Below are 15,031 nucleotides of genomic sequence, written 5' to 3' on the forward strand. Positions count from 1 at the left end.
TCAGACCCCTTCCCACCTCAGCACTCTTGAATTATCCATTATTTCATCTCTCTTTTATATATCCAATCCCCACTTCTCAAATGGATCCTTACCCCAGTCTACCCCAGTCTTCCCCAGTCTTGCCCATTTTAGAATCTTGGCCTGGGTTCCCCTCTCCCCCTCCTCACTCAGTCCTGGCTCCCTCCTCTTCTCACTCTGCTTTTTCTCCCTAGGCAAACTCCTCCATGACCACCTTCACAGCTTCAATGACCATCCATAGATGGATTCCCAAATGTACACCTCTAACCCTCAACTCTTCTCTGAGATCCAATCCATATATCTGAGTGCCCACACTTTTCATCTCTCCTTGGATATCTCTAAGTACCCCTAAAATCCACATATCCTCAAACAAACTTTAACTTGTGCCCTCCTCACTGCTCCCCTAACCCATCCCCTCCCTGTTCACCCTGTCAACACCAGCATCTACCTGGTTGTACAAGCCAGCTCCCTCCTCTCTTCCCCCCAGTCAATCCATTGCCAGTTCTCATTTATTTTACCTCCTAAATAGAATCTTTTAGTTATTTCTCTCTCCTTCCAGGTGCAAGCCCTAAGCACCTCTCCACCACTGCCTTACACATTTCCCTGGGTCCTCTAGGCCCTTCTCAGCGAGTCTCCACACAGCAGTCACAGTGATCTTGTCAAAGCCAGAGACAGTGCAGCAGCCCCATTGCCTGTAGGTCTTTCATGGTCTCTGTGAAAATCAAGGGCCCTCAATGGTTTCTACAAGTATGGTTGGGCTCCAGTGGCCTCCTCAGCCCCATCTCCCACCACATGCCCCCACCCCTGCTCCAACCACACTGACCTTTCAGGCCTTCCTCATGCTCCCTCAAACCTGTGGCATCTGTGTGTGCTGTTCCTACTGTCTGAAATGCTCCTCCCCATCCCACACCAACACCCCCTGGACCCTCACTCACCCTTCAGATCTCAGTGCAAATGTTGCTCCCTCAGGGAAACCCTCCTGAAGAAGTCCTCCCTGCTTCCCTCTCTTCTAACATCATGTTCCTTTTTCACCTAGAACTTGTCCTGGTTAAAACGAGATTATTTGGATAATCAATGCCTGCCCCCAAGCCAGACTATAAGCTCCAAGAGGCCAAGAACCATCACACCTGTTTTTGTCTCCCTCACTCCTCAGTACCTGGTATAATGCCTGGCACATATAGTTGCTCAATTAACATCTGTTGAATAAGTGAATCAATACACAATCAAATACTCAATATAAATTTGAGTAAGTAAAGAAAGGCCATTAAAAAGCACTAATCCTGCTTATGAAAATAACTTGGGAAATCACTTTTTGAAAATGCCATGCTGATGCCAGGGGCTAGTAATGCCACCGGTGACCCAATGCCATTGTTTTCCTAGATGCTGCTTACCTCAATTCTCCCTCCAAGAGAGTGATGTTCCCCCGTGTGGAAGTATACTGCAATATAGAACTTGCCCTTGGCAGTGAGTGCCCTGAACTCAGTCAGTCAAGCCTCCAAACAGAGCAAGAAGAATCCATACAACCTCACACACAGTGGGCTCCTGAAGGGGAAGGAAAGAGCTGCCACAGTCCACTTGTGTCCTTACCTGTGCAGACACCCGAATCCACACATGAGTGGCCTGTAGAATCACCTGTTTCACCACTTGTCTCTTCATTCGAGCAGTCACCTGCATCTCCACTGGCCTCATCACCATCACATTCTCCAGCTGACTTGCCCCCTGTATCACTCCCAGCTGTGCCCTTACCACTCAGCTCCACACCTGCGCTGTCTCATATATCACCACCACAGCAGAGGGTACAAATGACTGGATCACCGCCAAGATCCCCACCCTCCCAGTCATCTCTGTCACCCAGGCCATCCCTGGGGTCTTCATCTGTGGGGACATCTCACACACTGCCCCTGTGTTCTCCTTCAGTGTCACCTGCACAGCCACCTGTGGAGGAACTAGTCCCAGAACAGCCCCAAGGTATGGACCCTTCTGGCTTCTTCCACCTTCCTTATGTCTGAAGCCCCTCAGCAAGTGTGCCACAACATGGGAGTTGATAACCATTGCGTTATTATTTTTTTAATTATGTTCAGTTAGCCAGCATATAGTACATCATTAGTTTGTATGTGTGTGTTAAGTTAGTCACCATAAAATACATCATTAGTTTTGATGCAGTGTTCCAAGATTCATTGTTGTACATCATTAGTTTTTGATGTAGTGTTCAACAACTCATTAGTTGCCTATAACCATTGCGTTGGGGGGTGCATTGGTAAAGTCAGCAGTTAGTTTTAGCCGTTCTACCTGTTTTGAGGATAGGCCACCACAAGGGGGCAGTGTTCTTGACCTTTGTTCTTATCTTTTCGTCCACTGATTGCCAAAGGTTGGTCTCTGACCTACAGCAAACTCTACACCTGGGGATTTGTTAGGAATGAAAATTCTCAGGCGCTACCACAGACCTACTAACTCAGGGGGGTGGGATCCAGCTATCTGTCTTTTTATAAGCCCTCCGGGGGGTTCTTTTGAGAACTGTGATTGAGAACTACTGTACCAGAAGGTTTTTGTTATTGTAATAACTGCTCTTCCAGGGCAGAGCTACTCCAAGAGTGCTCCGTGAGCCAATGCTGGTCCCCAAACTATTTGTTACTAATTCACAATGAACTGAGTACAGAGGTTGAAAGTAAGCATTTAGAAATGTTTACAGCCATGACATCCAAGAGCTTGGTCATTTTCCTACTAAGTCCTTGTATTGTATGTCACAAAAGTACTAGTCCATTTGGATTCCAAAAAAAGATTTTAAAAAGATGGTTCTTTAAAACTGGTATTGTCTACAGATAGTTTGAGAAGCACTGCTCTAGAGGCTTCAAAGCTAAACAGCTCTCAGCTCCTCACTATCAGGAAATCTCCCCTGCAGCCGAGGGGATGACAGAGATACTAACCTTAAAAACACAGCACAAATGATTAAGTACTACATTACTAGCAAACACAGAGTGTTGGAAGTACTCATAGAGATTAAGATCACTTCTCTCTCGGGGGTTAAGAAAGCCTTTTTGGAGGTGACAGATGAGTTGAAATGGGCAAGATTTTGCCACCTTACTCTTGTCTCCTCTATTTTTACTTTTGACTATAGCTCCTCTTGCCTCTTCAAATCTGAAAGATGCCATGCCTTTGGTTAATGTGAAGGAAGCCACCAGCAAGCCTCACATAATGTAAGTTTCTCCTTAACTAGGGGCACATTCTTTCCTTTGGCTGGGGGAGGAGGGCCCAGCTAAGGGAAATTTTCTTTCTTTTTAGCTGCCATAGCAACACTGGGATCCTTTTCTAGTTTGTGTGATTACAGTCCACCCCTTTACACTTCTCTTGTCTTCAGTGGGGGCAATGAATGGGAAATGAGCTATTTGTGCTCACAGTGTCATTCTCATCAGCTCCTTCCTGTACTCACTGGGGAATGTCCCTTCTCTGAGTGCAGTGGGAGAACGTACACCCCCACCTCCCATGTCTTACTCTCTGGTGGTGTCTCAGTTCAAGGGAGCTAGCAGGCATGCTGCATCCTAGCCTGAAGTAGGCTATTTCCTGGGCCGAATGAATTGTGGGACTCTGTCAAAGGCCTCCTTTAATACAAGTTATTTTCTACCAGCGCAATAAGCAGGCTAATATTCCTATGTTATAGATTGTCCCCAGAAAGTCTTTTTTAATAATACTCATCAATTGTCTGGGTTGTGTGACATGTTCTCCATTACTTACCTTCACAGTCATTCTGAGAGGGCCTGAAGATTGGTTGTTGTTGTTTTTTAAAGATTTATTTAGTTTTATTTTTTTAGATAGCAAATGAGCACGGGGTTGGGGAAGCGTGGGGGGTTTTGTAGGGGCAGAGAGAGAGAGGGAGAGTGAGTCCTAAGCAGACTCTGCAATGAGTGCAGAGCCCCATGTGGGGCCCAGTCTCATGACCCTGAGATCATGACCTGAGCCGAAACCAAGAGTTGGAGGCTCAACCGACTGTGCTGCCCAGGTACCCCAGGACTGGTATTTTTTTAAGTTCCTTGGGGGTCACATTACCCAGGCTCCCTTTGCTGGCTTCTTGCCAGTTGGGTTAGCCAATGGAAGACACCAGCAGGAGATCAGAAGGTGGGTCAAATAGTACCTCTCCCCTCCTCAACCTCATCCCTCCTGCCTTGGGGCAGTTCTGGTGGTGGCTGGGGTTCTCCATGGCCACAGCGGCACCTATTGGCAGAGCAGGTCCTTTTGATGTTCCAACTCTATATCGTATCAAGTATATCAAAACATACCTGGTTCTCACATTAAGTACAATTTTAATTATAAAACTTTTTGAAAGCGTTTTCATGAATTTAAAAATTTTGTGCTTGGGCATATACTATGCATTTTGTTCACAGGGTTTAAACTTTATTGCATTGACTTATAACTTAAAAAAGTTCAGTTACGTTTCAGTTGACTCATTAGCATGATGTTACTTAGATAAATGGTCATTGATTATAAAAACAAATGTTTGTTGTGGGAAGTCTGGGGCTCAGCCAGGGTTAAAAGACATAGCATTGCGGGGCGCCTGGGTGGCTCAGTGGGTTAAAGCCTCTGCCTTTGGCTCAGGTCATGATCTCAGGGTCCTGGGATCGAGCCCAGCATCAGGCTCTCTGCTTGGCAGGGAGCCTGCTTCCTCCTCTCTTTCTCTGCCTTCCTCTCTGCCTACTTGTAATCTCTGCCTGTCAGATAAATAAATAAAATCTTTAAAAAAAAAAAAAAAGACATAGCATTGGTGTGTCTATCTTGTGAGCTGGAGCAGGGCCCTGATAGTGGAGGACACAGGACAGGTCATTAACAAACTATTTACTTCATCTGTTGCCCAGGGGGAACCCTGCTGAAGACTTCAATTGGATGAGCAAGATGTTTAAGAAGAACAAACAAAAGACAAATTGCACCAGAATAAGCTTCCCAAGACATCCACGATCCAAAAAAACAGGCGGCAAAGTGCAGTGAGCATGGTTAATGTTTCTCAAGTTCCATGGGGAGTAAAAGCTCTGGGAAGAGTCTGCAGGAAGATTACAAGGGGTAAAGGAAGAGTCAGTAGGAGTGGGTGTTAGGAGCTGGACTTTGGAATCAGACCCACCCAGCATATATTCCCTTCTCTGCCATAATCTTACTCAGTGATCATGCTTAGGACATGTGATCTTTCTAAGCCTCTATTTCCTGATCTGTAAAACAGGGATAATATTGTGAAGGTTTAATGAGGCCAACATGTAAATTGTTTTGCAGAATGCACGATGTGTAATTAACACTCAATAATTTGGTAGATATTAGTGTTATATGCAGAGGTTAACTAGGACTTCTTAGCTTCTGAATAGACCTCTATTTAAAAACCAAACTAGACAGATGTGTGACCTTGTGACCCTCAAGAGATCCAAACTGTTACCAAGGTACAACTAAAAGTCCTTACCAATGTAAGCTGCTTGTAGCTTTTTGTTTATTTTACATTGTTATTGAGTCCATCAGTTTTAACTTTTATTGAGCACCTAATGAGTACCACCCACTCTTCTGGGCTCTAGAGAAAGCAAATTGAACTCAATCCTCAACTTTTTTTTTAAGATGTTATTTATTTATTTGAGACAGAGTGAGAGAGATCACAGAGGGAGGGGGAGAAGCAGATTCCTTGCTGAGCAGAGAGCCTGATGCAGGGCTTGATCCTAGGACCCTGAGATTATGACCTGAGCCGAAGGCAGATGCTTAACCTACTGAGCCACCCCAGGCACCCCTCAATCCCCAACTTTTAAGAGTTTACTCCAAAATTGAACTTTAGACCAAAGACAAGAACCAAGTCTTAATTTTTTACTGAACTACTTTTTTAAAGAGACATGCATACATACATACACACTTACAGATGAAAAATGCCAGCTTCAAACACAAACCAAGCCAGGAGTCATCAACAACGATTTTACTGGATTATCAAAATATTCTCTGACTGGAACAGACCCACACAGCTATCTACTTTGCTTCAAGCCTCCATTGGTCAGAAAAATGCTCAAATCATTCTAAGTGACATCCTTCCGTGTTGTTCCTATCCTAGGTGGGCAGAGAGATATATCAGACAGATGAGGGTCAGAGTCTCACCCCAGCAGCCACAGGCCCACTTTGAGGTCTGGGCAAGTAGGTACTTGGTGGGTTGGGGGAAGCAGTATGGTGGGAAGGAGATTCTCAGAGCTGCCGTAGGAAGTGGGGCAGATGCATGTGTCAATTTTTGGATTAAATGATGGGGAGGGAAGGTGCCCATCCTGTAATCCACCGGGCAGTTGGCAGTCCCCTTGGGGTCATGGAATTAGTGAATCCTGGGATTAGTCTCGCTCTGTTCCTTGGTCTCCAGCCCCAAGACTTCTTTGACTTTTGAGTGTCCATATCTCTGTCTCTAGGAGCTCAAGGTCAAGTTTGGTCAGGAGAACACAGGCAGATCTGCTGTGGGGGTGAGGAAACTTCCTTGGGGCTGGGAGTGCCATCTGGAAGCCAGGCCCAGGCTCGAGTCCCTTCATTCCGGGACCAGGCCTCCACCTGTGCATCGGAGTGGTGGAACTGCAATTCAGCCAAAGCTACCTTGGTCGATAAACTTCTAGGAATCAAGGTACTTTATACAGAAGCAGGCTGTGATAAAAACAAACAAAACAACATTCACAGCTGTGGGAAACCCTGTTGTCAGTAGGTCACACATGCCATCTGTGGTGTTCCTTTATAGAACAGATTATGAAACTGCCTGGAAGCAGTTTACCAGTTAATGTTCTTAAGCAATTCCATGCAAATTCACTGCTCTGAGCTTCAAACACCAGGGTAGGGGGTAGAAAAGAGAAGCTCAGAAAGGTTAGGCATAGAGAAAGAGAGATCCAGAAAGAGAGAAAATCTGCTCATTTCCTAACAGAGTACAATCACAAGAGACACTGTCACATCCATGGGCTAGTCCTGTGCAACTCCTGGCCCCCAGTGGATATTCCTCCCAATAAAGAGGAAAGAAGTGAGAATAAAAGCTACAGGGTAGGGGTGCCTGGGTGGCTCAGTGGGTTAAGCCTCCACCTTTGGCTCAGGTCATGATCCCAGGGTCCTGGGATCGAGCCCCACATCGGGCTCTCTGCTCAGCAGGGAGCCTGCTTCCTCCTCTCTCTCTGCCTGCCTCTCTGCCTACTTGTGATCTCTCTATCAAATAAATAAATAAAATCTTAAAAAAAAACTATAGGGTAGAAGTTCCATACATTAATATCTCTCTCTCCTTCTCTTTCTCTCTCCTTGTGTGTTTCTTAAAGATTTTATGTTTTTATTTATTTATGCATCCATTCATTCATTTGCGGGAAAGAGAGAGAGAAAACCATTGAAGTGGAGGAGCAGAGGGAGAAGGAGAGATTCTCAGGGAGACCCCATGCTGAGCATGGAGCCTGATGCTGAGCTCGATGCAGGGTTCTCTCTCACTACCCTGAGATCACAACCTGAGCCAAAATCAAGAGTTGGACATTTAACTGACGGAACCACCCAGGAGCCCCTCCCTCTGTGTTTTTTAAATCAGATGTTCAAAATCATACTCTGATCCTGGTTGTATTAGTCAGTAATTTCTGTTTGGTAATGCTACATAACAAACATCCCCCGCATCTCAATGGATTCCAGAACACATGTTTCTTTTACTCTGTCAGAGTTCTGTGGGTTGTCTGGGATAGCTCTGCTTAGGCTACAGATTGGGGTTGAGTCTGCTCCCTGTCCCTTTCATTCCAGGACCAACAGATATGCCAAATACGCTCTGCCCCTGGACCGTGGCTAGATATGTGTGTCAACCTGGCTTTCCCCTGCTAGCCTTGGCTCTCCTCCCATAAGAGTTCTGTGGTCATCTGATTCAGGTTGTGTAACTGGCCTGTAAATGGCAAGACAGATTGAGAAATTCACCGACTGCCTACAGGCTCCAAATGGGAAAGGGGGAGGTCCCTCTTGCTAATTACTACTCAGATCCTCTCAACAGCTGCCAAGTCTGTCAGACTCCTCTGATTTCTACTGTTTCTGTAGCTAGAGAGCTCCTCCTTTGAGTTACTGTGGAATTTCCCCCTATTCGAATGGGAATGTAATGATAATAGCTAAAACTTACTGAGGAGTTATTATGATCCAGGCATAGAGGCACAGAGAGGGTGAACAACATGCCCAAAGTCACAGAGTACGGAGATGGCAGAGCCAGGATCTGGATCCAAGTTGTCTGTCACCAACGTCTTGGTGTCGAGCACTAAGGAATACGGCCTCCCAGGGTAAAAGGAGCCCTGGAGTGAATCAGACGTCATAGGCTCTAGTCTACTTTGTCTGGGCAGGGAGAGGCCTGGGGGTGCACTTACAGGTGCATGGGCAGACATGGCAGGGATAGGGCAGGCTGGCTTGGGGACCATGCTAACAAAGCTGGACTTTTTGGTGCTGGGGAGTCATTACAGGGTTTAAACAGAATGACACAGTCAGAGTTGAAAACCGTCCAAGAATTGACAGGTCCTCAGGCCAGCATTTCTCTGAGGTGCAGTCTGCAGGAGTCTTCCTGCAATTTCCTTGAGAGGGCCAATGATTGGCCAGGGTCACACAGCAGGTGGAAGAGGCCTTGAAACATGAGGCTTCCCACTGTCCCCTTTTTGTCTCATTTTTCCTCACATGTGCTTTCTTGGCATCTTACATCCAGGTCTGCTCCCTGCCCACTCGACTTCTCTCTTCTCTCCACTTCGGAGACAGTTTGGGTCACCTACAGGCCTCACCCCAGCTGGATCCAGGAATACAGCGACCCTGAGGTGTGGAACTGCCCAGGATGACCCTGGAAGCCAGACACTACCTGCTCTGTGCCCAGATGTTGCAGTGACCTCTGAGCTCCACCCACCCAGTTTCCTTTCTGACCCCACCCATCTCTTCCTGGTTATAGTGGAGGCCAACACGAGCCCATATATTGCTTTGTGCACTAAGAAAACAGTACCCTTTCCTGGAGAACTTGATTGCCAGCTCCTGGAAGACTGTGATAACATACTGATTTTGTTAAAACAGTTGACTGCCACCTGCTAGACATCTGTATGAATGGTTTACAAAGACACCAAACTGTACAAATAACCTGTGGCATAAATATTTCTGTGAGATGCCTCCCCTCTGTATTGGCAGGGTCTCCTTGTGCAGTCTGCAGTTTACACAACCACACTCAGCACTCAAGAGGTCACTCTACTTCCTTCCTCTTCCTGAAAAACCAAATATTAATCAGACTTTTGTAAAATGAATAACATTTCAAACACTTTTTTTTCAACTCCTGCTCTGCAGATGAAATTCTCCATTTGCAAAAACAAACAAGCAAACAAACAAAAAAACCCTTGTATAATAAAGTGGGATTTGCTAACTGATTTTTTGATATAAATCGAGATTTCCAACTTCCACACATCCAATTGGCTAGAATGGGGCCTGGCTCCTTGCTTGGGGCTGCCCGACATATAGGAAGCTGTGAGGGATGTTCTCAGTGGAAATAAGGGGAGGAAAGTCCTCGATGAGGGACTTAGAAATGATGACTCTCTGTCCTTTTTCTAGGAAGCTGTGAACCAAGAGAGAACTTGAGCTGGAGTGGGAGAGAATGTGATGACCCCAAGGTAGAGCCTTCTCCCCAAGGCTCTTAGATGCATCCCCCTTACCCTAGGCCTTTTGGGGACCAGGTGTTGCCCACTACCCAGCCTGTTGGTGTGGAGGTCCTGCTTCCCTTGGGCAAGCACCTCTTTGCCTAGACATCCTCTCAGCTTCTCAGTGGACCTCCAGCCCTTCCACTACTCTGCTCTGGACAGACAGATGGACACCAGCATGGATGGGCTCTGAAGAGCTCACAGTACTTCCTCCTCCCGGCTGGCTGAGCTCTGGGCCTTCCTTCCTCTTCTTTGAGAGGGACTGCATCCATCCTGGCATCCCAGGATCTAGTCTCCAGGTCGAACACTTGGTGGGGGGGCAGTACACTTTCCTCTCTCATGTGGTGTCAAGAGACCAAGTTCTTTTGTTTTGTTTTGTTTTGTTTTGAATTCTCCTAGTGGACCAAAGGCTTGATCTGCAACCACTGAACTCTTGGCTGCTCACCGGAATCCCTTGCAGAGCCCATCAGGCATGAGGTCCTTCAAAGCTCCCCAAGGCTCGCGGTTGCTGCCATGTTGAGCAGGCTGCCCTGTGCTCCTGTGAGTCCCGCTGTGGTTGTGGAGGAAAGTAGGAGGCCAGATATCCCTTCCCTCTCCATCTCCCAGTAGGAGGGCGGCACGAGGGCCGAATCGTTCTGCTGGTCATGCCTCAATGAAAACATTCCGTGAGAAAGACACCCTCTGCCTCAATTTTTCCAGTCCACCCAGGAAAAAAACAAAAAACAAAAAACAAAAGAGCCCCACTGCTTGCTGGAGTGTGGATAACCTCCAGCCCTGGTCAGGCCCAGCAAGGAAGCCTGGGCTGCCCACAGACCTCAGATGTATTTGCTTAGCAAATTCTGGAATGCAAGACCCAGAGGACTGGGGTATAAGAGAGCCCTGAGCTGGGTTGAGGCCTCTGGGAGATGCATGCAAATGTTAGCCAGGCAGTGTGGGAGGCTGTGCCAAGGGGGCCTGGTGGAACCTACATTTAAGGGGACCATGTCAGGGAGCAGGAGTCCACATAGGCACCCTTCAGAAGGTTCTGCCAGGAAGAACCTAACTGATGTGGAAAACAAAGACAAGAGAAAAAATTAAATTTCCTTATTGCCGACAGCCCACTGACGAGTACTTGAAACGGGCAGAATGACCTCCCTCTGGGAGCTTAGCTGCCTCAATATTGACACTTCCTTAAGGGCAAAGGACAATCCTACCCCAACCCCCCAGGATCCTGTCAGTCTGCTTTACCATTTAAAAATTCCTGTGGAAACTTCCTTTATCTCTACCTCCAAGATACAAGTTGGCAATCATCCTCCAAAATATGGCCCACTGATCTACATGTGAAGGGGCTCATGACAGAGTTTCTCCTAAACAGTAATAAATGACCTTTTCCTAACCATAGCCAGCCCCCTCTAGTCCCCTCAGTATCCTGGAAACCTTGTTTCCAAAATACTCTGGAGGCCTGCGCTGTCCCTAAAACCCTCCCAACTCGAAAGTATATCCTCAGTCACCCTTCAAAATCCCAGGGCAGCCTTTTCTGCTCACAGGTCCTGTCCCTGTGCTTCAATAAAACCACCGTTTTTGCACTGAAGACACCTCAAGAATTCTTTCTCAGCCGTCAGCTGCAAACCCCATTTCCTACGTTGCTAACTAACTGTACCTTTGAGAGGCTGAAAAGAATCAAATCTCGGGTGTTCCTACACCCTCTGCCTTCTCTGACACTCTGATTCTGTGGCCCAGACCAGTCAGGGGCATGAGCCTGGGGGCCACATGGGTGGGGAGAGACCGGTCCCACCCAGAGGGGTCCTCCTGGCTGCGGTCTCCTGGCTTTCCTCCCAGGAGTGGTCTTGTGGTTTGTCGGTGGCTGCAGGCCCTAAGGCCTTGAGCCCTGTGAACGGGATTGGGGAGGCATCTGGAATGCTTATTCCCTGGTGCTCAAGGGGGAATGGAACATAATAGTCATCGTCATTCTAACTTAAAGCCTGTGTTTAGAGCCCAGATGTTGTTATGTTAGTTATAGGTATTGATAAATCCCCCTGTATATTTTCCTTCCTTTTGCTTATTTCCCTTTTCCCCGTGACAAGGTAATTAAGAGAACTCTTCTTGCAGTAGTTCCAGGGTTGCTAGATAAAATACAGGACACTGCGTTAAATGTGAATTTCAGATAAACAATGACTCATTATTTAGTATAAGGATGGCCCTAGTATTGCTATTATTTGTTGTGTCTCTGAAATTCACATTTAACTAGGCCACCCATATTTTTATTCGCTAAATTTGGCAACTCTAATTAGCTCCTCTCTCCTTATAATGCCTTTTTTTTTTAAAAAGCCAATACTAGTGGATTGTTTTTGTTTTTGTTTTTGTTTTAATGTGCCAGTCACTGTTACTCTGAACTTGGAGGTCTCCCTGGTACGGAGACCAAGGGCAGAACATTCTCTGGTCTTCCAAACAAGCATATCCGAACGACCTCTACCTCATAGGCCTCTGTGTAACTCAGCTCACATCCCAAACTAACCAGGTCTTGGCAGACCCCATTATCTCTGGCTTACTCACTTAGCCTCCTGACTTCTCAGGGTCAGAAATCAAGTTAATTATGCCCTGATGGCACTTACCCACCTTTTCAAAGCCTTTCAAAGCAGCAGGGACTCCCACGTACCTCAGTGCTCTTGAGAACCTCTGTGATGTGAGTCGAGGGACCCCTGCCCACCTTTGTACAATGATGTCCCCACCACCCAAATCCTGTAATGAGTGAGGTCCATGAACTCCCCGAGGGTGGGGATGGTGCCTTTTACACGTATGTATTGCACAGAGCTAGATCAGACCAGGCACATAGTAAATGTTCAATAAGTATTGGTTGAGTGAATGAACTAATGGATTAGATAGTTCGGGAAGGCACTAAATGGGTTCTGGGAGCTGGAACCTGGCCTGGTTCTGTCTATAGGTGGCCATGTGACCTTGAGCGGGGCGCTTGCTCTTTCTGGTCCGTGAAGTGAGGTGCTGCCCTCTTCTGCCCTCCTCAGAGCATTACAGCGAGCCTTCAAGGTTTGGGAGCGGAGAGGTGGTTGGGAAAGAAGCCGATCTATGTACCACCTTCCCCCGGAAGCCTCTGGAAGAACTCACGTGTTACCTGAGAGTCAGGGGGAGGAGGTCTTTAAAGCCTTTTAGCAGAGACCACATTCTCTGGACCAAAATCTAGACACAGTATTCTGTCCATTTTTACCCCAGTTCTGAGTGACAGTTTGGGCACCAAAATTAGGGACTTCATAAAACAGACGATGTAGAATCAAGACTGACCCAGATGTTCCTGGACATACAATTAACTGTCATCTTAACAGTCACAGAGTGGTAGAACATCAGGTCCAGAGGCAAGTATCGTGTCCCTGAGAGCCTCATTCTGTGGGAAGTCAGCTGGAAACCCAGGTCTCCGATGCTCAGGGCACTCCATTACTGGCTCAACAAGTTGGCACCCCAAGGAGCGGAAACTCGGGGAGCAACCAGAAAGGGCCTCCAGGTGGGGAAAGGGAGGCTGACCCTCACTGCCTCGCAGGCCCCAGACTGGCCCAGATGTGGCCGGTGGCCTCCATCTTGACAGAGTTGTGAATAATTCAGATGAGACTTTGGCAAAAGTCAATTTCTTTATTTGCTTAAATAACAGTACAAAAATGAGACTGAATGCCAGCATCAGGAACTCATACCAAATACTCATACAACTTAAAGAACATCATCCCAAATAAGAAACTATGTACAGAAGGTTCCTGACTCTCATTTCAAAACTGATTCTGATCCTTCGCATTTTTAGGCAGTGTTCCTGAACACTAAAATAAATCCATAAATAGATCACCTCTCCCCCATGTCTTAGAATCAGCAATAAAACCAAATGACTTACAGAATATGCTTTGTTGAACTTCCTAAAACTTTGCATCAGGTTTGAGGCCAGTCCCATCTAAGTGTCCAAAGCCTCTCTCTCTGCCCTTGGTTTCACCCCCGTCTCCAGTCCTACCCCACAGTGATCACCACATTCAACATAGCAATACAGTGTCCAATCAGGGTAATAAGAGAGAGTCTAGATTTTAATACTCTCTCCCCTATGGCCATGTGTTCCAGGCAATGTCCAATGACTATGTTTATGACCCTGTTGGGCAGGCATGTAGATAATGCACATCTGGCAAATTGCCCATCTGAGCCAAGCTGTTCAAACTGTCCAGCTCTGTAGAAGGCAGAGTCTCTAATAGCCCACACGTCGCCTTTGTACAAAAACAAAAAGAAGCCCCTTTCTCAAGACACTTTACTGCCATCAGGTAGAAAACTGTTATCATAAATCCATAAATCTACAATGTCTAGGAAGTGAATAGCACGGCTTGGGGTATGGTGTTCTTGGGCAGTGCACACCCATGCAACCATCCATGGCAATCCAGCTTAAAGCCTTTCCCCATGTCCTGAAAACTACCCAGATTTTAGCTATAGTCAGAATGACAACATACATGGACAAGGCACCATGTAATTTTCAGAAATCTTCGCATTTGTTTTCTCACTGACTCTGGGCAAAACCCCATGAGACGGGAGAGGTACAAGGCATCAGCATCTCTTCTCTGGACATGGGATTATAGGACATAGGATTGGAAGGATTCTGAGAGACAAGAGATCCCCAGTCCATAGGTCTTCTCTCTGAGGTCTGCAGACCTCCTGAGAGGTGTTTGTAAATCCATACGGACATTAAGCACTGTTGGTCAACTGAATAAATTACTTGTTGCACATGAATGCACATCTGGTTAAATGAATGTGGGTATTCTGGTGAGAGATTAGACAAAAATTTATTTTAAAAAACTATGACTTGGGATGCCTGGGTGGCTCAGTTGGTTAAGCATCTGCCTTTGGCTCAGCTCATAATCCCAGAGTTCTGGGATCAAACCCTACATCAGGCATCCTGATCAGTTGGAAGCCTGCTTCTTCCTCTGCCTACAGCTCCCCTTCCTTGTGCCCGCTTTCTCTGACAAATAAATAAATAAAAACTAAAAAAAAAAAAAAAAAACAATAACTAATAAGACTCATTGGAAATTGACATCTAGAAAATGCTGGCCAGCCTTCCACATGATAGTAGACATAGTTTTAGACCCTACAGATCAGGAAAATATAGTAAAAAATAAGGGTGCGTAAGTTGGTACTCTTATATGAAGGCCTTGACCCCTGGTCCAATGTTCAGGACTAGGGCCTATCAAGGTAGCTCCCCATTTCCTCCCTACCTCCCAATCTAGAGAGAGAACTACAGGTTGCACAATTCCAGTGGAGGACCCAGGCCTCCCAAGGAATGCCTGGCAGAGTCGCCTGGATCTCAGGAGCTCTGGAACGCATTCGTCTGGTCATTCGTTCCTTCAGCGAGGACTTAAGGACTGCCTCCAGCTCACTGG

At 46.6% G+C, this 15,031-nt stretch overlaps 1 protein-coding gene across 2 annotated transcripts in view; it reads left to right on the forward strand.

Moving 5' to 3' along the window:
* The window catches only part of LOC111152378 (patatin like phospholipase domain containing 1), a 37,803-nt gene extending 32,811 nt beyond the window's left edge, over positions 1-4,992 (forward strand). For both annotated transcript variants that reach the window (XM_022510905.1, XM_022510906.1), the window contains 4 exons: positions 1,399-1,986; positions 2,286-2,291; positions 3,134-3,212; positions 4,863-4,992. In XM_022510905.1, coding sequence (XP_022366613.1) covers positions 1,399-1,986; positions 2,286-2,291; positions 3,134-3,212; positions 4,863-4,992 — 803 coding nt within the window. The remainder of the gene's footprint in view (positions 1-1,398; positions 1,987-2,285; positions 2,292-3,133; positions 3,213-4,862) is intronic.
* The last annotated feature ends 10,039 nt before the right edge of the window (positions 4,993-15,031 follow it).

This window comes from Enhydra lutris, unplaced genomic scaffold (assembly GCF_002288905.1).
Source record: "Enhydra lutris kenyoni isolate GAN:26980312 unplaced genomic scaffold, ASM228890v2 scaffoldscaffold28, whole genome shotgun sequence".
NCBI lineage: Eukaryota > Metazoa > Chordata > Mammalia > Carnivora > Mustelidae > Enhydra > Enhydra lutris.